At 43.8% G+C, this 25596-nt stretch overlaps 1 protein-coding gene across 3 annotated transcripts in view; it reads left to right on the top strand.

Moving 5' to 3' along the window:
* DMGDH (dimethylglycine dehydrogenase) overlaps positions 1–20894 on the top strand; it is a 72123-nt gene extending 51229 nt beyond the window's left edge. For 2 of the 3 annotated variants that reach the window (XM_006119142.4, XM_025182630.2), the window contains 2 exons: positions 15234–15368; positions 15999–20894. In XM_006119142.4, coding sequence (XP_006119204.1) covers positions 15234–15368; positions 15999–16214 — 351 coding nt within the window. In that variant the 3' untranslated portion in view covers positions 16215–20894. Of the gene's footprint in view, positions 1–3130; positions 3232–15233; positions 15369–15998 lie in introns of all 3 variants that reach the window. The other variant, XR_012904868.1, reaches the window with a different exon arrangement.
* Positions 20895–25596: the final 4702 nt, after the last annotated feature.

Below are 25596 nucleotides of genomic sequence, written 5' to 3'. Positions count from 1 at the left end.
GCACCCCCAACCCCTCACCCTCCTCTGCTGTCCTGACTCCTGCCCTTCTCACTGCCCTCAGCCCTCCTGAGACCTGCCCCCCTCCACCAGCCCTTCTCTGCCCCCTGTGCCCACTCCTCCAGTAGCCCCACTCTGATCATCTCTAGCTACCCCTCCTCATCCCTTCTTCTAACATCTCCCTCTACACACCTGCCCTGCCTCTCTCCTCTGGTGCTGGTCCCTTCCCTGCAGGTATCTGCCCTTCTGCTTCGCCCCCAGAATTCCCTAGCATCTGCACCTTCCCTTACCCCTGCACCCTCCTGGTGCCTCCCCCTTCCCTCACTGCCCCTGTCCACTTTGCCCTCTTTTTCCCTGATGCCCACCCCCACACCACTCTCTGCCCCCATTTCCCTCATGCCCCTCTGTGCCCTCACACATGACTTGTTCCATCCCCATCTTTCTCATGCCCACTCCTTCTTTCAAGCCTTCTCCCAGCACCTTCCCCTTCCCCCTCTAGTCCCCAATGCCCTTACCCTCTCTTCTCACAGCATCACCCTGTCCCCCTCCCACTGACTCCTTCCCTCCTGCTCTTTTCCTCCTTGTCTCCACTTGGACCCCTGGCATTTGTCTCTCCTCCACCCTGTCTCTTGGTGCCTTCCCCTTTCTTCCCCCTCCGCACAAGCCCCTTCCTCCCCCATTTTTCCCTTCCCCCTCCACACAAGCTCCTTCCTCCCCCTTCTCTTCCTCCTCCCCTTACCTTACCTTCTGCCTTCCACTTTGTGGGGCCAGAGTCTGCGCTCGGGCCCCAGCAGTCCCCGGACTCTGAACCCGGAGCTAGGCCACGCAGTGCAACGCGGTGCCAAGCAGTTTTAAAGTCCCGGGCCGGGACGTCACGTCATGCCCGGGTGTATCCCCACTTACCTGGGAATGCCGTGCGTGGCAGCAGCAGCTGGCAGTGCACGCCAGTGAGGGGGAGCCGGACTTAAAGCTGTGCACGGCAGGGACGGGCTGGGGCTAGGGGGGAAGCTCTGGGGCTGTGGTGGGAGGATGCATGGGGGGCGGGGCCCGCTCCAGGCAGGGCCGGGGGAGAGACCCAGCTCTGCATACTGGTGGAGCAGGGCCCCCTGCTCTGAATATTGGAGAATGGGCATCACTAGCCCATATAACTCACTGCCCATGCTTCCGGGTTCAGGGCGCAGGGCCCCTTTAGGCACGGGGCCCGATTCGGGGGAATAGGACGAATCAGCCTAAGGCCGGCCCTGGTCGAAGGAGATTGAAGTGCTCTCCTACTGGTTTTTGAATGTTACTGTTCTTGCTCTCTGATTTGTGTCCATTTATACTCTTGAATAGAGATAATCCACTTTGGCCAGTGTAGATTGTAGAGGGGCATTGCTGGCACATGATGGCATATATTACACACAATACTCACTGCAAAGTGCAGAAGGTAAATGTGGCAGGAATGAAAACAGACATTGGGTCTGTTTCTCTAGTGCCTTCCATCATATGTACTCATTTACAGCTGTGCAAAGTGGCCATAAAATTCTATTGTTCTGATGTGGTATGTTTTACACCCGCTCGGCATTTAGTTTTCATAGGCAGGGCTCGACAAACTATGTAATCTACTCGCCACAGGCGAGTAGATTACAACCCGGAAGAGCTGGGGTCGCGCGATCTGCGCATGCGCAGATTGCCGGAGAGTGCAGCTGGCGAGCGGGGCTTGCCGCGGTGCTGCGAGCCCTGTTCATAGGTATAAGTGGCTACACAAGCTCTATGACAGTGAAGAATCGAGCCCTCAGAGTGGTTGGGCAGTAGTTTCACAAGATGTTCCTCCTTGAACAAAAGACTCATCGAGAGCCACTTTCCTGGGAGAGGCCCAGTGGTTTCAGAGTCAGGAAGTCAGGGTTGGGTGAGAAAATGCTAGGGAACAACCAGTCTTCAAAAGTAGCTTTGGACTTAATTTACATTTTTCAGTACTTAAATTACTTCTGTTTATTTGAGTGAGAAGATCCCTGACCTCATAATGGAGGTGTTTGTCTAACAATAGCAAATGATTAATGTTGCTTCACATTAATCCACCCTCCTACCATCAGTGTCAAGAGATCTAAGGGATGGCATTGTTGGCATTTGCTAACCAGGTCCCCTGGCCACAGGGCTTCAGAACTTCCAGCAGCTCGTTTTCCCCATCATAGATCCTTTCTTCTCCAGTTTGCTGGCCCCTTCAGCCTGCAGAAGAAGGAAGATGGCAGTGCACAGGACCTAGAGGAGAATGGATAGATTCCTTGCTGCACCTTCTCCCTAGTAAGAGTGATAGAATACAAATCTGGGGAGGGCATGAGGCAGCACTTAGGAAGTGCTGATGTAGTTATGTGGTATACAAGGGAATGAAGTAAGGAGAGAAAGAAAGCAGAAGGTACTGGGACAGTGTTCCATCTAACCCATGTGGCAGCACAGCTTCACGGGTGATTAATCAACTCCGTGCAGTCAGAGCCTCAGGGGCCATGCATAGAGCTGACTTACAGGGTGGGGATGATTAATTACCTGTGAAAATGTGCTGTGCACGGGAACACTGCATTGGGAAGAGATTGAATCTTGGATCAGAGGACTATCAGAGCTGAATTGCTTGGGGTGTAGCTTTTTTTTCTTTGTATTCAAATTAACATCTGGATCTTAAATCTCTTCCTACTAGGTTTCCAAATATGGCACTAACATTGGTGCCCCAACCCATTTATTTACCCACTGAATCTTTTCCCATAGTTCACCCTTGCTTCAAGAGTTTAAAATCTAGGGGCCAAATTCTCCATCGGTGTAAAGGTAGTTGAATTGTAATAACAGAAAATGTGTCTCCAGATCCAGACTGCTTGTATGAAGTCTGAAATCACCCTGGATTTTCTCAGCTGATCTCAAAACTCTATTGTCTGTATAACATTTATTCCTGCACCACATTCATCCTAGACTGAACTAAAACTGGCCATTTGGCTAGGCATTCTGAGCCTCCTTGGGGCAACTAGTCTCCACAGTTTTTATTCTATGCATATCTTTAGTCTGACTGCTTGTTGGTAGGTAGAGTTGGTAGGTCGAGCAAAAGAACAGGACAGTCTGTCCAAATCACAGCTTGTTTTATACTGACTGGCCTTGACTGTGTCTCCTCTAGAAAAGAGTCTTGTCCAGTGTAATTGTAACTCCAGTTGGCTGCAGGAAAGGAAATCAATCAAATGTTCTGCCTACGGAGGGATATGATCTGCCACGCAGTTGGTAAGGGGAATATCATTTGGAGGGCTGACCTGAAATTATTCAAGAGTATCCAACTAAGAATAATTAATGTCAAAATATTGTATGGTCTGTGTCTCCAGTGTGTTGTAATGCAGTGGTTATAGCAGCTTGCAGCAGATGTTCATGTTGCGTTGCTCAGTTGGGCAGCTATGTATATATAATTTGTCCTTGTGCCAGCATTCCTAAGTAGTCTACCCAATCAATTACAGTATTTCATTGTTAAAAGATATTTGCATTCTCTGCTACCCATTATTTACCTCTTCTGAATGAGGTATTCCATTTTTTGATTTTTAGAAGCCTAAACTTTCTCATTATGCCAAGTTACTGGTTTTTATTCTTACTACAGAATTGTAAGAAGACATACATACTTTGAAAAGTTCATTTTATGATTTGTTCCCTTTTTTCTCCTTTTAAATAAGAAAGTATGCTTAGAAAAGGTTAGGAATAGGAACTGTACAAAGAAAATGTAAGAAACAAATGGCAGTCTCCATGAAACAAAAGGTATTCTTGGCACATACACTGTGAATTAGACTCTGCAAGGCACCCATCAATGCTATACCATGACAATGGCCTCCATCAATATTCATAGTAATTACACAGAGAAATTATTTTAAAAGTTTGTGTATCTTCCAGTTACTAAAAATTCAGCCTATTATAAACTCCCTGGCTACGTCTACACTGGCCCCTTCTTCGGAATAGCCATGCTAATTTAGAACTTTGGAATAGGGAAATGCGCGGGGGATTTAAATATCCCCCGCGGGGTTTAAATAAACATGGCCGCCGCTTTTTTTCCGGCTTGGGGAAAAGCCAGAAAAGAGCGTCCAGACTGGCGCGATCCTCCGGAATAAAGCCCTATTCCGGAGGATCTCTTATTCCTACTTGAAAGTAAGAGATCCTCCGGAATAGGGCTTTATTCCGGAGGATCGTGCCAGTCTGGACATATTTAAATCCCCCGCGCATTTCCCTATTCCAAAGTTCTAAATTAGCATGGCTATTCTGAAGAAGGGGCCAGTGTAGACACAGCCCCTTAGAATCTTAAGCTCATTGAAAAGCTAAGTTGGCAGAACATTTGGACACATTACTTGGAATGGTGATGTCTCATGCAAATCCTTTGGTTTCACCCAAATATTCTAAAACCTGATGAGATAGTGGCAGCAATTTGTATTAATAGATGATAGAAATCTGACTAATAATAAACTGGTAATAATAAATTGGTAATCTTACTATGCATGTGTCTGTCTGTCAGTCCAACTGTGAGTCTGTTTGTTCAAGAACTCCTAAACAGTAAGAGCGAGAACCATCAAATTTGATACACAGATTCCTCTTATCATTACGTAAAGCAAGGTAAAGTTTGGTTGTGTGAAAAGCCAATGGGATGTGACTGGAATTCAATTGTTTCTCATAAAATGGTAAGGAATGTATCTGGTAGGAAAGAGTCATGTGGTAGAATGGCCACATGGAGGCAGCAACTGGCCAGATATGGGGACAGACAGCAATAACCCCACTGGGCCAGCAGAGAGGACAAAGGGACAGTTATCTACTATATATTTCAGAGAGTTTGTCTGTTTGTGTGTCTGTATGTCTCTCAGCTGGGGGATATGTACCTCTCCCCCAGCTGCGCCCCCTGGAGCTGCAGCAGCCATGGCCAGGTGCTTCTCACCTGGCCCCAAACTGCTGTAGTGAGAGAGAGCTGGGGCAGCATATTGAACCCGTCATCCCAAGCTACACCCCAGAACAATTATTTAAATGAAGAAAAACAAAATTTATTTGATTTAAGGACCCGAGCAATGCTGGGTAAATCTTCTTTCAGAGAGCTTATCTGTGCATGAATCTGTCTGTCTGTGCCTCTTTTCATCTGTTTGAGAAGTCCTCCTAAACAGTAAGAGCTAGGACCACCAAGTTCAGTATGCAGTTTCCTCTTATCATAACATAAACCAAAGTTAAGGGTTGGTTGTGCCAGGAAAATTGGATGTGACTGGAATGGGGTTGTTTCTCATAAAACCATATAGAAGAGACAGAATCACCAGATAGGTTAAAGGGGCTGGCTGGGGATGCATCCCCATCCCCCCATCCAGGATTATCTAATTCCTGAACCTTCCATCATCACCCCCAACACCCTTTAGGGAGGGTAGGGGGAGATGTAGCTCCCCCTCCATTCATACCAGGATGCAACAGACAGAGCCACCAGGCAGGTAAAAGAGCCTGGCTGGCATATGCAGTCACCCCCCTCCCCAGGATTGCCTGAGCCCCAAGCCTCCCACCCCCGGGGAAACCTTTAGGGAGGGCAGGAGGGCTGACATAACTAGCTGTTCCCCTTTATCAGGGAGACAGGGGAAAGTACACAGTTTTCTGCATTCCTCACTCTGGCATAGGAATACAGGAGGCAGATGAACCTGGACCTGCTACAGCCAGAGCAATGATTTTAAATGACTAAAACCAAAAATTAATTGAGCGGTCCTGTGACAACTTAGGGTGAGTCTACACAGCATGGCTTAATTTGAAATAATCTACACAGATTGAGCTACATCAATTGCTCAATTGCGTAGCTTATTTCGAAATAGTTTATTTTGAAATTGGGAGTGTCTACACGGCACTTATTTTGAAATAGAGGACTCTATCTCTGACTTCCCTTACCTCTCGTACTATGATGGTTACAGGAGTCAGAGTAAGACGTCCTCCAGCCTGACAGTATTTCAACATTATTTCAAAATAACTGCTTGCTGTGGCTAGCAAGCAGTGTCCCTAGCTTCTGTTTGTCTGGAAATGGGTGATGGGAGGGATCACGTGAGGATTACCTGTTCAGTTCCCTCCCTCTGGGGCATCTGGTCTTGGTCACTGTCGGCAGACAGGATACTGGGCTAGATGAACCGTTGGTCTGACCCAGTATGACTATTCTTACGTTCTTATGAAATAACGCTAGTTATTTCGAAATAGTGTTGCTGTGTAGACATACCTTTAGAGACTAACAAATATATTCAGTCATGAGATTTTGTGGGTAAAATCCACTTCATCAGATGAAGTGGAGTGAAAATTAGAGAATCAAGGGTATATATAACAGCAAAAGCAGTTACATGTCAATTGTGAAACCAAGGTTAATGAAGCTAAATAATATATATGTTCCATACATAGAATTTGATGTGGAAATGTGACTATAAAAGGCGAGGAAATTACCTTTTTAGTGCATTAACCAGTTAATATCTTTGCTCAAGCCCAAGTTGATAGTGTCTAACTTGTAATTAGGGTTCATTTACAAGTTCGAAACTATGAACTTGGGCTTGAATAAAGATATTTACTGGTTAACACACTGGTTAAGCCCTCTCCATGTGAAAACTCCATTTATCTTGCTTTTTACTCTAATTTTGCCTTGTGGTTAGTTACCATGTGTTAGCTGACACCTTTTAGTGGCAGCTCCCATGGTCAGGTCAGTTAGCAAGTAGATAAACACAAGATGGATATTGTCCCTATCTTGCTCTTAAAAAGGATTTAGATTTGGTCCTTAGCTTAAAGTCAGGATGTTTGGTTAATTATGCCTCTCTCACATGTAATGCCTAAGGACACTCTCCCTGGGACAGCATATCTTCTGATTTAGATCTAACAAAACTACAATTCTCCTGTAATTAAGGTATAGATTGTCATTATCCCCATCTTATTAATGCTGGGACACTGAGAAAAAGAGGTTGTGTTCATTGCCCAAGGACACAGAGGGAATTGGTATCAGAGCCAGTATACAGCTAAAGAGCTCATGTGTCCTGTGTAAGCCTACCAGGTCACACTTTGCTCTGCACAGCTGAAACCTTCTTTCTGGCTAAATAGTTAATCTCTCTAGAAAATTCCATTTTACCTAAAAAGCTTAGAGTGAATATTCTTTTAAAACTGAGAAAAGATAGAACCAGGTTTAAATTTACCATGATCTTAGACTTGTTATTTACCACTCCCTTGCATATTAACCTACTTTTTCTCCATTTTCCATTTTCTCTATATTTGTTCCATTGTGAGTTATAATGTATCTTCAAAATGGAATTTTATTTTACATTATATATTTAGAGTGACAAACTAAATGGAAAAGGTTGCAATGTAATGACTAATTTTCCTTGTAAGAATAGGAAGCAATTGTTACCAAGTATAGCCAGACATAGTTAGACTAAACCAGTTTCCTATATCTTAATTTTATTTCAGTGGTCAGAATCTAAAACCAAACCAAAGATGCATAAATACTGGAAGTTTGTTTACCATACAAGTGATTTGCATGCCCAATTATTATAGAAATAGCAAGATTGGATTAGCCACACTGATTTGGTGAGAATGTCTTTAGTTTTGTTATTTTTTTTAAAAATCATTCTAGTGTATTTTAACAAGGTCCAGGAATCCTAGAGTGCATCATTCCTTGTCTACTCTTCCAGTCAAGAATATACAGTATAGGATGAAGCAGGGATCATCAGACTGCCATTGGCAGAGGAGTTGCATAGGATTTGTCAGGATGGAATGTGGCCATCATATAAAAATGCTCCAAACATGCCCTGCTGGAAATCGGAAGTGTACCTTTTCTAGACAGGCCTAGTTACTCTACATTAAAAGTAATAGGATAAGGATTTAGACTTACATATTTAATTAAAATAACAGTAGACATGCTAGAAACATCTGGGCTGTGTCTACACTGGCAAGTTATTCCGGAAAATCAGCTGCTTTTCCGGAAAGACTTGCCATCTGTCTACACTGGCCGCTTGAATTTCCAGAAAAGCACTGACGATCTAATGGAAAATCATCAGTGCTTTTCCGGAAAAACTATGCTGCTCCCGTTCGGGCAAAAGTCTTTTTCCGGAAAACTGTTCCGGAAAAGGGCCAGTGTAGACCGCACAGTAGTGTTTTTCGCAAAAATGCCCCGATCGCGAAAATGATGATCGGGGCTTTTTTGCAGAAAAGCGCGTCTAGATTGGCCATGGACGCTTTTCCGGAAAAGCGTCCTGCCAATCTAGACGCGCTTTTCCGGAAAAGCTTTTAATGGAAAACTTTTCCGTTAAAAGCATTTCCGGAAAATCATGCCAGTGTAGACGTAGCCCTGGGCTATGTCTACACTAAAGGCTTCTTGTGCAAGAATGGCTGTTCTTGAACAAAAACTTGCAGAGCGTCTATATTGCACGCGCATTCTTGTGCAAGAAAATATACAGTAGAGTGTTGGAAGAGAGGGCTTCTTGCGCAAGACCTCTGATGCTTGGTACGAGGAATAAGCTGTCTTGCACAAGAGCTCTTGCGCAAGAAGGCAGTGTGGACAGGCTACAGGGAGTTTTTGCGCAAAAACTGGCCCCCAGGAAAAAACGCAGGTGGCCGTTTGGACACTCCGTACCAACAATCACAATTCGCTAGTTCCTGCTTGCCGGCCCCCCACTAAATGGCCCAGGCATCTTGCAGAAGCCACATGACAGCAGCACCACAGCCAGTAGCTCCACCACATAGCTCTGAGTGCGTCAGCTCAGGCCATATCTGCCCCTGAGCCACATCAAGAGCCTGCATCCCCATCCCAGGAGCCACCCCAGGGCTCCCAACAGGCCCGGAGGGGCACAAAGCAGCGTGCCCCATGCTGGTCCACTGCAGAGGTGGAGGCCCTCTTCGATCTGTGAGGCCAGGAGGAAGCTCTCCAGGACCCCTGGTCCCGGCGCCAGTACGCTGTCATCTTTGGCCGCATGGCCCAGGCACTGGCCGAGCCTGCCATCCACCCCTGGAGGGAAGGCCTCTCCATTCCGTTCCACAACATTGTGCAGCACACAACATACTGCGACCACTTCCGGGATGTTCTGCTCACCCATTTCGAGACAGGTGAGCAGGCAACGGAATCTTGCCTTCAGGCGGCCAAAGGCGCACTCCACCTGGTTGCAGGCCAGGTTCAGGTGCAGGTTGAATTGTTCCCAGCTGAGGTCCATGCATCCGGAGTATGGCTGCATCAGCCACAGCATCAAGGGGGAGACCACGTCCCCCACAATGCACAGTGGCATGTGGACATTCCCAACTGTCAATTCCCACTGGGGGAAGAAAGTGCCTGCCTTTGGCCTGCAAAACAGGCTGGCATTTCTTAGGATGTGGGTGTCATGTGCTCTGCCCAACCACCCCAGATAAATGTCTGTGAAGTGGCCACAGTAGTCCACAAGGGCCTGGAGCACCATCGAAAAGTGCCTCTTCCAGTTGATAAAGTGGGCCACTCGATGCTCCGGCGCCCAGATGGGGATGTGGGTCCCATCCTTGGCTCCCCCACAGTTGGGGAATCCCAGGGCAGTGTAGCCAGCCACGGTTGCGTCCACGTTGCTCAGGCGGATGACCCTCTTGAGGAGGATGTTGTTTTGTTGATGGCTTGGAAACCTGCAGAAGGGCACACACAAACACAGGGAATGCACAGAATGAGACCAGGCGGGTGCATGATCCCTTGGGGGGTGCCCACCCCCTTCTGATACCCTCTCCCCCCAAACACACCAGGGCCCCCTCGCACCGGAGGCCCCCCCCAGCAGGGGTATATGAGGAGAAATGGCACAACTCCCTGGGTGACAGGGCTTCCCCCATCCCTGCCCCAGTGCCTTCAGGCACAGGGCCATCTCTGGCTCCATGGCACAAGACGACGATGGCAAAGTCCCCAAAGGCACTAGGGCAAAAGCTGTGGTGTCCAAAGAGGCTCGGGGCAACCACAACAAGCACTGCTACAGCTTTCAGTCCCTACAAGAGGACCCAAAGCATGCATCAGCAGAAAAACGGCTGTCCAGGGAGATCCCTTTAAGCATGTGTCTCAGCGGGGCTCTGGCACCCACCGTGGAAGGTACTAGTGACCTTTTGCCCTGTCCAGAGTGGTTCCAGGGGGGAGGTATTTGCGCAAGAGCGTCTCACCAGTGTGGATGCTCTCTTGCGCAAGAACTTTTGCACAAGAACTCTTGCACAAACAGTTCTTGCTCAAGAAGCCTGCAGTGTAGACATAGCCTTAGAATTTATATATTGCAAATTTCCTGCTCTAAAAGTTTTCATACATTTCTGATACTGAAAAATTAACAGGTGGAAAGCAAACATTTTTAGCAGTCCTCAGTGTGCCAGTGATTCATATACTCATTAGAATTAACTGTAATCTATACAGTTAATCTGGAAGTGACCTATTAAAACGGTGCACATCTGTTGTCAGGTCATACTCAAGGCTCTGATTATGCTGCATTAACCTTCATGCAAACTGTTTTTCCATTTATAAATGATTGATTTATGGTAGTGTAGATTCCTCTGTAATCTTGAGTAAAAAGCATTGTGGAAGTGAGAAATATTTAAATAAATGGGTTTCTTCTCACTTCATCCCTATTCCACCTAAAAGTAACTGAAGTGAAATAATAGCATGATAAATACTCCAGAAAAGAGAATGGTAAAAATGAGTTCACCACATTAGGCACCATTTCAGTGCTATGTGATAATCTATTTCTCCCTGATATACTGCAGGGAGAGGTGGAGAGACTTGGACTAAAGCCTCTGAGAGCTTCATCATCTGGAGATTTTGTACTCTTGGTAGGGTCCCCCTTGGAAAGCAGGTCTGAGGCAAACCTCCTGACTAACTACAGTCCAAACTTAACAAGACCCCAGTGTTGTCTAAGGCACATTTAAAGGACCTTTTAGTACTCAGTGGCTGTGAAGAGAACTTTGCTGGGCTGGCCACTGTGTATGTATGCCTGTCACGGTTCCTGATACAAGTATTCTTCTCAGTCACGTCAGGGATGAAGGGCTTGTGGAGTGCAGCAGAAGCATGTCAAGGACATACTGAAGGTGCACCTTAAACAGGGATGCATCAACTCAATATACTGGGAAGTCTTAGTGTGGAACAGAACAGTGTGCCACACCATACACCAAGCCACGGCTCACTTTGAGGAGAACAGACATGCTCATCAGAGAATGAACAAAGGAGGAAAGAAAAGGCACAACAGACTAGCCAACCTCCTAGATTACATTTGTCACTTCTGTGGGGGAAATCTGCAAGGCACAAATTGGGTTCGTTGGCCACCTAAACCACACCAATTAACCTCTTCGGCAAACATCATCTTTCCATCAAGAGTTAGCCAAAGATACTGTATTCCCCAAACTGTGGGTCACAGTTCTCTCATGGAAAGTTTAAAAGTGATCCAGCACATAATATGGTCACAGTAGGGGCAATATGGTGTAGGCAGAGTTTCGTGCTGGCAGACTCCCGTGTTTGATTCACTATTTTATTACATAAAGATGTAAAGATATTATTTTAATCTATTTTAATAAAACAGTCAGGTGGAACTATTCTTTGTCAGGTTTCAGTCTGAATGTCTATCAGCATGGGTAGGAAAAGCTTGATTCTGTAATAACATGTATTTATTCAGTCATTTTAATTTCTATGTGGTATATAGGGTTCCAGTCAGAGTAGCCATTCCCAGATAACAAGGGAGACAAAGTTGGCACTTGAAATGAGTTGGTTTGTGTTGGCTATGGAACTGTAGCACTTTTCTTTAATTAATGCTGTTGCAAAAAAAGCAAATATGATTCTAGGTTGTATCAACAGGTGTGTTGTAAGCAAAACTCGTGAAGTCATTCTGCCGCTCTACTCTGCACTAGTTAGGCCTCAGCTGGAGTACTGTGTCCAGTTCTGGGCGCCACATTTCAAGAAAGATGTGGAGAAATTGGAAAGGGTACAGAGAAGAGCGACAAGAATGATTAAAGGTTTAGAGAACATGACCTATGAAGCCAGGCTTCATAAACTGGGCTTGTTTAATTTGGAAAAAAGAAGATTAAGGGGGGACATGATAGCGGTTTTCAAATATCTAAAAGGGTGTCACAAGGAGGAAGGAGAAAATTTGTTCCTCTTGGTTTCTGCGGACAGGACAAGGAGTAATGGGCTTAAAGTGCAGCAGGGGAGGTTTAGATTGGACATTAGGAAAAAATTCCTAACTATCAGGGTGGTCAAATATTGGAATAAATTGCCAAGGGAGGTGGTGGAATCTCCCTCTGTGGAGATATTTAAGAATAGGTTAGATAGACATCTGTCAGGGATGGTGTAGACGGAGCTTGGTCCTGCCTTGAGGGCGGGGGGCTGGACTCGATGACCTCTCGAGGTCCCTTCCAGTCCTATTATTCTATGATTCTATGAATGTGTCCCATGTAATAGGGATTCTGATTCTGTGTACGCAGATACTGTTTAGCGACAATAACATATAAACCACAGATTCCACTATACTATCCTGCACCTTTCTTTATAAAAACATGTAAATTAATATGTTGCACTCTGAATGGAAAGGTGGGAAATTCTCTCTCTCTCTCTCTCTCTCTCTTATCCCTCGAATTCAGTAAGATTTCCCCTTGGACACCTATAACTGTTGAGTGTGTAGATGAGAAATTAAGACAATTCTGGCAAGGAACACTTTCTGGCAGTGGTTGTATATGAGATCTCTATCTGCAGCAGCGCCAACACCAGTGGTGCCAATATGGGCCTGGACACGCTCCTTACATTGGGCTCTCTGATCTTCTTCACAGAGATGTCGCTTGACCTCAAAGTGTTGGGCACCATCCTTGATGGTAGTCCTCCATGTTACGCGATCCTTCACCTGCCTCTCCCAGGTGTCAATGTCAATGCCACACTTTATCAAGGTGTTCTTAAGAACATTCCTGTAGTGCTTCCTCTGCCCACCACAAAACCTCGTTCTGGTCCTTAGTATAGAAAATCTGTTTAGGCAAGCATGTGTCAGGCATCCTGACCATGTGACCAGACCATCGTAGCTGCCTGTAGGCAACTATTGCCTCAATGCTACAAGAGTCAGCCTCTATGAGGATACTAATGTTGGTCTGTCTGTTCTGCCACGTGATGCCCCATATTCTCCTCAGGTACTTTTGGCGGAATTTCTCCAGATCTTTAATATGTCATCTAGAGGGCATCCAGGCTTCAGCACCATACAGCAACCTTGGGATGACTATGGCATTGTAAACATCAGTCTTGGTCCGCATCTTAACATCACAGTCATCAAAGACTTGCCTCTGTAAACATCCATAAGCTGCGCTGGCGCTGGAGATTCAGTGGCATGTTTCATCATTGATGTCAGCATTGCTGGACAGATAGCTTCTGAGATAAGGGGAGCTGTTGACATTCACCAGGACTTGGTAGTTCACCATGATGGTTGGTTCAGATATGATGAGTGTTGGCTGAAAGAGAACCTTGGTTTTTCGTGCATTGAAAGTCAGTCCCAACCTGTGGTAGGCCATGGAGAAAATGTCAACGATTGCTTAGAGCCCATCTTGTGAGGTGGCACTGACCTGGATATCGTCAGTGTATTAGAGTTCTACTACTGACATTATTGTGGTCTTGGTCTTGGCTCTGAAGTGGCCCAGATTGAAGAGGCTACCATCCATCCTGTAGGTTATTTCAACTCCGTCTGGGAGGTCATCTCCAATAATCTGGAGCATGGCTGCCAAAAAGATATTAAATAAGATATATAGGCATTTGTTTGAGGAGCTACACAGAAATTAATTCAATAACATTGATCAGCCATTTCTGTTTATTCTTGATTTCTCCTCGGCTATGTCTACATTGGCACCCCTTTCCGGAAAAGGGATGCTAATGAGACCAGTCGGAATTGCAAATTCCGCGGGGGATTTAAATATCCCCCGCGGCATTTGCATGAACATGGCTGCCGCTTTTTTCCGGCTCGGGGCTTTGCCGGAGAAAAGCGCCAGTCTAGACGGGATCTTGCGGAAAATAAGCCCTTTTCCGCAAGATCCCTTATTCCTAAAGTAGAATAAGGGATCTTGCGGAAAAGGGCTTATTTTCCGCAAGATCCCGTCTAGACTGGCGCTTTTCTCCGGCAAAGCCCCGAGCCGGAAAAAAGCGGCAGCCATGTTCATGCAAATGCCGCGGGGGATATTTAAATCCCCCGCGGAATTTGCAATTCCGACTGGTCTCATTAGCATCCCTTTTCCGGAAAGGGGTGCCAATGTAGACACAGCCCTCTTGTTTCCTTATATCCCTGGACAGGACTCTCCTCTCTACAGAGATCTTCCAGGGTAAGATTGAATATGAATCTCTTTTGCTAGCATGTTTTTAAGTCCTCCAGTTTACCTAGTAACATGGGAAAGCACCCTCCCCCCTCTCCCCGCATCATGCTAATGGCTCAGTTACGTGTCTGTGTGCTGGCTTACCTGCACCTTCTCTTTCTCACATTGATCCTTTCATTCTGTTGCTAGCTTCATTCACACATAAATTGCCAGAGTGACACTACTGATCAAGTGGAAGACTGCCTCCTCCCACAGCATATTTTCTCTGATCTAGCGGTGAGGATCAGGGTAGCTGCTGTTCCTCTTTAGGGAGGCTGAGGAAGCAGGCTTCCAGTGATACTGCTGTTCAGCTGACAGGGTAGGATGTCATAGTCGAGGTGCTACTCTAACTCATGAAGTGTTAGGTCCTGTAGGAAGAAGAGCACATCCTGACACAGAAACCCCTGCTGGTTAGGGAAGAAAATGCCAACTCCACCTCTTGAAGCAGAGGGACCAAAGAGGAATGTGGGGTGCTCTAGTCACTTTTGCAAATGATTCTTGTGTCCAAGCAAGATGCTGGATCCCAGTGAGGAGTAGGGCCATAGTAGTCTGTGTAGTGATGTGCCAATGGCCCAGATGATTTCATTATATCCTGAAAGAGGTACTGGCATTCTGGCTCAGATTACTAAGGGAGCCAGTGTAAACAACCACTATTGCTGTATACTGGATCTTATTGCAAATTTATTTTTCCTATAATTAGAATACTGGGTTTTAAAGGTCTCAGATCTAAACTAAAAAAAGAGGAAAAATATCTGATCGTGTCATGTTTGTGGACAAGAAATAATATTTGCCACAAGGTTTGATTTAATCTGCATTTTTATATAATATTTAATTGATGAGAAAACAAGTTTAAGACATTTAAATACTTGAATCTATAACCTTGTCACAGGGCTTATATAATAATTCATCATCATTATCTTCTGCTTTTTCAGCCAGCAGATTTCATAGGAAAGCAAGCGCTGAAACAGATTAAAGAAAAGGGGCTTAAACGGCGACTGGTGTATCTCACCTTGAAAACAGCTAATGTTGACCCAGAGGGAAATGAAAGTGTGTGGCATAATGGCAGAGTAAGTACTACACATCACTTTAAAATAAACTATAATTAATTCTCTAGGACTGTGTTTCAGATTATTTTTACTAGAACAAGACAGTTTGGGACAATAATATAATTTTTGAATTTCCGTGTAGGATAGCAAGTACTAATTTTACACAAGAATTTGACAATTAGAATCTCTTAAATTAGAAATGGAAAAGATCACCCATTTTATCCTTTTGCAAGTACAGGATTCTACTTCCAGTATATTTCAAAAGTATTTGCATAGAAGAAATGAACAAAACCACAAACCAAAGTTTAGGCCACCAGACCACCTGACTATAGAGTAGATGTTGAAACATTCATTAACAGTCAATACAAATACTCAGCATAAATATAAAATGTAAATAGCACTTGTTTCAGGTGAAATCTTAATTGTAATAGGAATTTAGCATCCTGCTGGTGATTTTTCCAGTGGTTCTTTGGTTGAGACATCTCCAACTTACCTGATAGCACCAAAAACAGAATACTGTGAACTGCATGACACAAAGGATGAAAGTATTCAAAATAGTGTAAGATATATTTTTAAAAAGAAGAAATGAGTATTGTGCAAAGCTCATTTAGTAGAAATAAGGATAAACATTTGTTGGTTTTTTTTTTCCAGGTTGTTGGCAACACCACATCTGGAAATTATAGCTACGGTACCCAGCAGAGTTTGGCTTTTGCATATGTCCCCACAGAACTCAGCAAAGTTGGACAGAAGCTGGAAGTTGAACTACTTGGGATAAATTACTCAGCAACTATTGTTGAGGAACCACTGGTTCTGACCGAACAAGCAAGAACACGCCTTCAGAAAAAGGGTGGGAGTGCCAAGGTGTAAATGCAGAGGGCATTTACAGTAAATTCTCTAATATCAATTAGTTTGACTTACAACCATGAAGTATAAAAGGAATCAAACTGCTCTGGTTCCCTAATCATACAGGGTCTTATTGTCATTTGCGCTATACGTCCCATAGGGGTTCAATGGGATTTAAGATGGCCCCTTGATTCATTGAATGGCCTGCCCACATCACTGACCTGAGCACAGCATAAGGAGAGCAGGCTCCTCTGGACAGATGGACCCCCAACCCCCCCATTGCTTGTGGACAGGAAGTGGGTAAAGAATGAACAGTCATTTCTTCTCCACACTCTAACCAGAGAACTGATGCAGAAAGGGAAGTAGTCTGCTATTGATGTTAGCCAATAGCAAATTACTTCCTCTTTTTCAGAGTCACATTTCTTTCTCTGATGTGCTCTTGGAGCAACGTGGCTACACATTACCCTTTCCATGTAGCCTTGGCAAAGTCAAGTTTTGTCTCCAAGGAGTAACGAGTAGTCCTATGACAACTTAAAGCAGCCGTGGCCAACCCACGGCTCTTCTCCTCTGCCATTGGGTGCGGCTCACAAAGCCCTCCCCCCTCCATGGTTCATAAAGCTGTCCCCATACCCCACAGAATGGCCTTCTCCTCCCAGCTTCTTGTGCTGACCTGGGTGGGGAGCTGTCTGGCACAGCCATTAAAGATGGCGTCGGCCGGCAGGAGCCTGATGTGGCCAAAAAGTCTCTAAAAGCATTTTCTTAAAGGTCCCCAGCTCTTCACGCTGGTTCCACTGATATCTTGGCTCTTTGCCCAGAATGGGTTGGCCACCCCTGCCTTAGAGACTACCAAAAACATATAATTTTGTTGTCTCTAAGGTGCCACAGGACTAAATGTTATTTTTAAAGTTACAGACTAACACTGCTACACCTGAGACTTTTTTCCCAAGTCGGGAAATTTGGCTTTAGACATTGTTGTTTTAAATGCACACTGAATAGATAATATTTTTTCGCCAGCTATGTTATTCTGGCAGAGCTTTTGATGGAAGATAGAAATTCAGTCCTTCTTAATCAAGACATTCTAGGAAGGCTGCTCTTCCTATTGGATGTGCACAATATTACTCCTCAGTTTTTGGACACAATCACAATGTACTAAGTCATGTATCCTTTTTTATTTACTTCTTCCTTTCTCTGTTAAAAATTAATTATGACAATGAGTTTTTATATGCACATTAGTTTATATATATATTTCAACTGTGGTATTACATTCAGTGTTGTTTTTGATCATCTAAATAAGCAAGACTGTGGATACTGTAGGAGAATATAAACAAAGTGTATTAAATTATAATAAACTTGTTAATTCCATAAAATACTCAGCATCTACTGAGACACACCACATCATAATAATGTTATCCTAAAATAACTTTTAAAAGCTAGAATATTTGTTCAGATAGCACTCAACATTAGGCTGTTGATAGTCCTTTTCAAAGGTCATTGAAACAGAAAAAAGAGTCCAAAAACACAAGTAGTCTTCCCAAGGAATTGGTACTTCTAAACCTTCAGCAAAGCAGTGGAGGATAAATAGAATATGCCAGTGGAAACACTGTTTGAATAATGAGCACATACATTTGTCAAAGATTTAATGAAAGTTGACATTACATTTTGCAGTTCTGAATATCCTTTTACAAACCAGGTCAAACTAAAGTATCTGGGCTATGACAGGCTTGCACATAATACTATTGTGAGTGAGAAATCCATTTGGAAATTATTCTCTGATATATTTTCATAAATGATTTAGGGCCATTTTGCTGAAACAATCAGGGATTTTTTCCCCCAAAAGATGACATTATTTTTAAACGAGTATATTACTTTCCCATCCCCCAACCCTGGTCATTAAAAAAACCCCTAGAATACAAAAAAGCACTATGATTTTATTTAGAACAAGGGAAAAAAATATTAGGAACATAAGGTATTTCTCAAGAACATGTACATTCATTATTCATTAATATGCTGAAATGTAGGGTACAGTCATTACCTTGAGGCTCATACTTTTATCTTCCTAATAAGCTGCAGTATACAGAAACATTTGTCAAACAATTGTGGAAGTCACCTCTGCTTCAGCAGTGACTTCCTCATTTACATGTTGAACTTAGATGCAGGGCTGGAGTTTTCTGGCTGGCTTGGGAAAAGGTGCTCTGAAGAAATGTGTGGGTCAGTGTGTTGGAATACAGCCAGGAGCAGGAGAATGCCACTAGCTTCTTTCACTACCTTGTAAGGCCTGGGCAAGAGCTAACCAGTTGTAATCCATGTGTTCAAAGGAATTCAGAGACTGTTCATTCCATGCATGTCTGGAGGTGCATCATACTCCAAATGGGGTGATGAAATGAGGCAGGTTAGTTGACCTCCTGTAGTGCAGGGATTCATGTTCTGCCTATGTACTGTGTACTCGACAACGTTTCTGCACTACTTGGATGAATAGCTAAAAAGTCCGAACCGGGTAATACACTTAAACATGAACTTATTAAGCATGAACTTAAGTCCATCCCTGTTCAGCAAAGAACTTAAAAATGAACTAAGTACTTTGCTGAATTGAAAGCCAAAACCCAAAATTTGCCTTCAGGATCCTAGAGGACAGAAAGATCCTGCAAACTCTAAGGCTATGTCTACATTTGAAAAGTTTGGTGATGAAAGTGCTATCAACAGGCAGGAGTCACCAAAACTGGAAACCCACCAAACCCTTTTTTCAGTACACGCTGTAGACAACTCATGGCCATATCTACAGCTCCCTAGTCAACAGAAAGAGCAAAGCATTGTGGGCATGGATCCCATAGTGCCTTTCATCACCTTCACATGCTAAGCAATAAGTGGGAATGTGCAATGTAGTGCTAGGCATGATGGGAATGTGGAAAATGTCCCATCTGCCATCTCTTTTCTTCTCAGACATCCTTAGGGATTTCCGGATTTCATGCCAACTCAAGCAATCGTGGCAAGCAGTGGCGGATTTAGGGCAGGGCGAGCGGGGAGACTGCCCCGGGCACGCTTCCCAAGGCCCCGCGCATGCACTGTGTCAAAGGAGGGGCCCCGCGAAATTTCGCTGCCCGGGGCCCCGCGGCACTCTCATCCGCCCCTGGTGGTGAGAAAACACGGATCATAGCCTTCTGGCCCTTGTAGTGAGCACTATGCAGAAGATGTCACGGATTGCAGCATACCTAATTATGGACCTACTAGCGGACACCAATGACTGTTCAAATTTGGAACCTTGGATTCAGATTCGGATTCATCAGATTCATCAGAATTAGAGGAGGCAAGCAGATCTCTGCAGATACGTCTATAATGGTGTGTTTTTTTTAAATTGAGGGGTTAAGTGGGGAGAGAGGAAAATTGATTATGACTCCCCAAGAAAGTATAGCCCGTGGCTATGTAGCACTTGTACAAGGAAACAATTTCTGATTATCCTACACTTGTCCACAGGCTGCAATTGCTGACATATCCCGGCTGAAGATTAGCAAGCAAACCTGGGGTGGGCTTTTGGAGGTCAGTAGGGAGGGGCTCCCCAGTCCTCGTGAAGCCAAACTATGTGCTGTCTTGGTTCCAGCAGCACACGTTGAGGGCTAATTTGGGAAAGTGTTTTACAAGGGGGTGGGGCAAAGATAGCCCTGCAATAGAATCTCTGTGACAAAATTAAGTACATCAGGCAAATCTTTGACATCACTTCCCAGGAAAATTCTATTGCTATCCGTGCATGCATCAGTACTATATTTGGCCATAGTGAAATACAGCCTCTGGTCATCCTGTACTTCTGCCTCCCCTTCCCGACAGCATAGACCACCAACCTGGCCCACCTGCACAGCCACAGCTCACCAGGGAACCACCTCAATCCTGCCCCACATGGCCGCCACCTACTCAGGCCCCAACCCAGCCCCACCTGAACAGCAACTGCTTGCTGGGGCACCACCTCCATCCCACCCTGCATGGCTGCTGTCCACTCAGCCACCAACTCCACCTGCCTGCATTGCAATGTACCTTGTGTCCCTTCATTGCTTCAACACCCAATGTCTCTTCAATGATGAGTTGCTGAGTGTCTTCACAAACATCGTTTGAGAACAATTCCTCACCGCTGGGCATGCAGGTTGCCAGTGGATTGACCCTCACCCCCTGGCCCTCTTCAGTTTCTTCATCAATGTATATCTGTGTATATGGGCCAAATATTTCTGGCTCTTTTCTGAGAACTATCCACAGTGTCCTGGGGGTTTGGTCATGGAGTCCACACCTGAGAATTCCATCCAGTTCTTTATAAATACCGCATGTTTTGGGTGCAGCCCCAGACCGTCTGTTTGAGCTCCTTGATCTTGGCTCTGCATTGTAGGATGTCTCGCTCATACCCCTTGTCACACAGGGCTTGAGAAATGCAACTGTATGTATCCCAGTTCTTACAGATCACTTGCAGCTCCAATTGCACTAAATCTTTGCCCCACACACCAGTTAGATCCAAAACCTCTGCATTGCTCCAACCAGAGGCACATTTGAGTCTAGAACTGCCACCCCATTTCCTGGAAAAGATGCCACCACACAATGTGCCGCAGACACAGGAAATGGATTTAAATTTCCTGGGGTTTGCAGGTGGGAGGGGAGCATCTCTTTATCTGTAAACATTATGTGGCCAAAGGGCACCAACCTCAAGTTGATGTCCAGAGTGGCTATACATTCTGAAGTCCAATAAATTCAACAAAAACTCTCCTGGTTCATACAGCATGATTGTCAACAGCATACAGACAAAAGTCCCTCGCAGAGGTGGACGTTTTCCACATGTCACCATATCTGTTGTATGGTATTATGGATGCTCAGAGGTTTTTGTGATCGAAAGGTAGTTTTTCTTGACAGAATGTGCCAATGTAGACAAGGCCTAAGATTGTGAGGATTTACACTCTAAAGAATGAACTATCCCAACACTGCAGAAAGTAGAAACTGATGCCTCTCCATTCCTGGGTTCATCCCATTTCAAGCTAACAGGTCAAGTTTTGTGTGGATTTAGTCTCGTAGCTAGTTAACATCAACTTTTAAGTCTGAGGTAGAGATGGGAGAACAGAAAAACTGTGGGGAAAAGATGTAAAGTAGAGTATTATCTCAGCATTCTTCTGATAGATCAAAACATCTTTGTGTCCCTCATTGTCCTTACCTATGACAAATGGGATACTGTGGGGAGCTTTCTGTGAGGATAAGTAGCTGCAACACCACTCCTTGGCATTTTCCAGAGGCAAGAGTGGAACTTCCATGTTCCATCCACACTGTAACTCCCACATGTACATTAGTGACTCATAACCAGTTATGTGAAAGGCTGCTGATAGCAGTGCTTAACATGGAACAAAACAGGGAGGAACTCACTCATTTTGGTGGCTGTCATCACTTGGCTAGATATATTGTAGCATCTTGTGGTGTCAGGACGCAGCAAGAGGATGTGAATGGGAACAAAAATGTATGAAACACAATTTTGTTCCAAGCAGATTAATAATTAGTCAAACAAATGTATATAGATGGAAAGATATGAAAGCTTCCTGCACCCTTGTTTCTAGCAATGCCACCATTTAAACTCAAGTAGGATAGAAAATTTGTAATAATGTAAACATTGACAGGAAGAGGAGGGCCAGGAGTTCTTTAGAAATACCCAATTAAATATCCTGCCTATGAAAAGATAAAGGAAATTTTAAAAGACTTTATGATAATATAGTATGCCATTTACTCTTTTTTTTTTACCAGTGTTAATGTCCAGAGAGCATTTTTAACATTACTCATATGCCTAAATTACTAAAATCAGTTCTTATATACCAGGTTGAGATGTGTCTTAGGAATACTTTATACAGAACTTAAAAAAAACTGAGTCCATAATTCTATCCATCACTATAATGATTTCATTAACATAGATCTCAGTGCAGTATATGGTACCTATGTCTGAAACCAGAAGGACACAGAAAATATGTTGCCCCAGAGTTGTCCTCAGCACTGCCATTTCTAGTCCCTGTTGATGTCTGTGGTCTTGTAAAAAATGTTCTGATCCTGATGATATTTTCTTCAGATCTTTTAAATGGAAATAGAACTAACAGAGTACTGACAGTAGCTCTATACAGCCGTTGACTATGCAAAGTACATTGTTTGCTATGTACATTTGAGGCAATTTAATTTGGTATTTGAATGTTTTTTCAAAGATTCGCACAAGAGAGCAGAGACCTCTGGAGCAGTGGGATAAATCGTTAGCAACTTAAGAAACTCTCTGTTTACTCAGATACATCTGAGGGAAGGGAAAAGATTGGAGACCCAAATGTCAGAGGTATTATGAATTCACTATATCTAAGGTATATTTTCAACAAAACCACACACAGGTTCAAAATAATTAATTGGAATGAACAAGAGTTTTTGTAATGGGTTAACCTTGTAAATAATAAGGATAAAAACACATTAGTAAAAGACAGCTAACTGAGCAATGCAATAATAGTTGCTGCCAAGGTTGAGCTAAATATGAGGGCAGGCTAAAGTCAGAAGTTCCCAAATTTTTTTTTATAATGTAGACCACACATTAACAAAAAGACACTCTTGTGGACACCTCCATTCCCATTCGTTGTCAAGTAACATAGTGTCAACTACAACCTGACAAGAAAAAGGAAAATCAAGAAAGTATTGCTACTTCTTTTTCCAACACTCGTGGTATAGTCTGATACTAGTATCTCCCCTCTGCTGACTGCTAGCAAATGGCCGAGGTGTTGGAGGACAACTTTCCAGTGGAGAAGAAAGCAACAGCATAAAGTCAGGGTATAGTTTAAGTGTAATTTTATTATTTTTACATCAGTCCTGAAGCAAATGTGATCAAATAGCATGCAGCCAACCCCTTCCTCCCAGAATCTTAGTCCAACCCCAATGTCTGGTTCCCAGAAAGCATTGCTACCTCAAGAACTGACTCTAACCAGTGACCAAGGCAGAAAACAAGTACCCTGCTGCTTGCATAAATCCTCTTCAGCACCCACTGCTTCCACACAAAGCCTGCACAACAAAACTAACAACGCAGCACATCTTCCTGATACCAAAGATCTGTTGATGTGAGAAGAAAATGTGTGACTATGTAAAACAGTGCTACCTGCCGCAACATATTTACGTATTCTTAATCATCTTTAGTGCAATACAAAATTAATCATATTGTCTGATTTTGCTTTTAAATTAATCTCCTTTCTTCTGTTCCATTCCTCACACCTCTGAACTTTTCTTTTTTGTCTGAACCTCCTCTGCTCTGAACATAACCTGACAGCCATCCAGTCCTCTTCTCCTCCTGTCCTAGACTGGTTAGCTGATTCTCTTTTCTTCTATTCTTCTTGTTGTTTTGTTAAAGTTGCTTGTACAGCAGGGGTGGGGAATGTTTTTTGGGTCAGTGGCTACTGACCCAGAGAAAAATCAGTCGGGGGCCAGAGGCTGCAGGGAGGCGGCAGGGTGGCAGGAGTGCCAGCAGGGGCGCCCCTATGTTGGGGGTGGTCCTAAGCCTCGGGAGCTACATCCAGGAAACCTAGGGGTCGCATCCAGCCCCTGGGCCTTAGGTTCCCCACCCTTGTCATATAGGCTTCCAGCTCCTGCAAACTAGTCTATATAAACAGCTGGAAGCAACCGAGACAGCCAGCACCATGTGTCCAGCTATCCATCATGGAACATCACCAGTACACAGACCATACTTTGGGCGTGTCTAGACTACATGGCTCCGTCGACGGAGCCATGTAGATGAATTTACTAGACATAGCAAAATGAAGCAGCGATTTAAATAATCGCCGCTTCATTTACATCAAAATGGCCGCCGCGCTGTGCCGATCAGCTGATTGTCGGAACAGCACTGTAGTCTAGACGGGGATCAGCTGACCCCAGAACCCTTTGTCATCAGATCCTTTATGCCTCGTGAAAGGGGAGCTTGCCTTGGACTAATTTTGAGGTTTCCCTGTCATGTAGATATGCTATTTTGAAATAAGCTATTTCAGAGTATTTCTTTCTAGAATAGCTTATTCCGAAATAAGCAGTCAGTGTAGACGTACCCTCAGTGGCATTGTATTTGTATGCTACTGGGACTGTATCCACGCTGCTTATTGCCATACACAAATACATTTAAAATGTGGTGTCAAAAGGCATTACTGTAATTTTCAAACCAGAAGGAAATCCCTTGGCATTTGCATATATACATTCTGGAAACTTTGTGCATCCGGCCAATGAAGCCTTATTCATGGGAATAGCAGTTTGCTTGTTACAGAGGCTTGCTGGCCAAGAAAGAAGAAAATTAGGTTAGAGTCTATCAGACTCGGTTTTCTTCATTGTTTTACTGATTAATTGTATTTTTCAGTATGGATTTTCCTCTCATCTTTTACCCCCAGACTGTACAGCTGGGAGTATAAACATGCACAGTTTCAGCTAATTGTCAAACAAATGATTGTTTGATTTTTAAATGGCAACTGAAATTCATGAACAAATAATAAATTAAACAGAGGTTGCAACTATTTCTCCTCTTTCACAAAACCCACAACGTTGGCTTTTACATCAAGATGGTAATTTGGTAAAGTTAGCAGTAGTTTATGATATGTATTCAGGTTGCCCATGAAGATTTTCCTGTGTGAAAAAATAATTCTGTTGACATAGCTGTTATTTCTGCTGCTAGGTTGCTTCACTTCCCACACATTAACAGTCACAAGTGATATGCTATTGTAATGAAACTGGCTGAGGTGTCTTCATAGTGCATGAGGATACAACATGAAATAATGGTCTAACTCCCCCTACCCAGGGATTAGATCCGTCATCCATTTAAAGGAAAATTCTGACATTTACTTGCATGGAGATAAAAGCTCTTTGAAACAAAACATTGAAAACAGTTTGTGAAGAATGTTGCTTTAAAAAGGATGGCATGATTTTTTCCCACACTTTTTAAATTTTTGCTATTGTATTAAATATACATTAAAATTGTTAAGTAAAAAGAGAGAGTCTACACAAATCAGTAACTTTAAACTTTTCACTGAAAAATAAAAGGTAAAGAACATAACAAATCAAATATATTTCTCTTTCTTACCCTAATATCAACAACATCTTTGTGTGTAGATATGTCTATCTGGTTTACGAACATGCCCACTCCTGTAGTGCCAAGGTGGTCTTAGCTACATAAATAAAGACATCCCTACAGCCAGTTAGATTGAAATAATACAATTTTAGCATACAAAAACTTGGGAACAATAGCAAACAAGACTGTTACAGTTCTTTATATAAAAGAGGTGGAAACCAGAAGACATCTACCATAGTGCAAACCCAGCAAAGAGCAGTTGTAAACCCAATGTGGCAGAGGAGAGATTGACACGCAGAGAGACATCCTATGCCAGTGATGAAAATATGAAAGATATGAAAAATG

Source organism: Pelodiscus sinensis, chromosome 6 (assembly GCF_049634645.1).
Source record: "Pelodiscus sinensis isolate JC-2024 chromosome 6, ASM4963464v1, whole genome shotgun sequence".
Lineage (NCBI taxonomy): Eukaryota > Metazoa > Chordata > Testudines > Trionychidae > Pelodiscus > Pelodiscus sinensis.
Note: the sequence above shows the minus strand (reverse complement) of the source record. Positions and strands in the feature narration are given on the sequence as shown.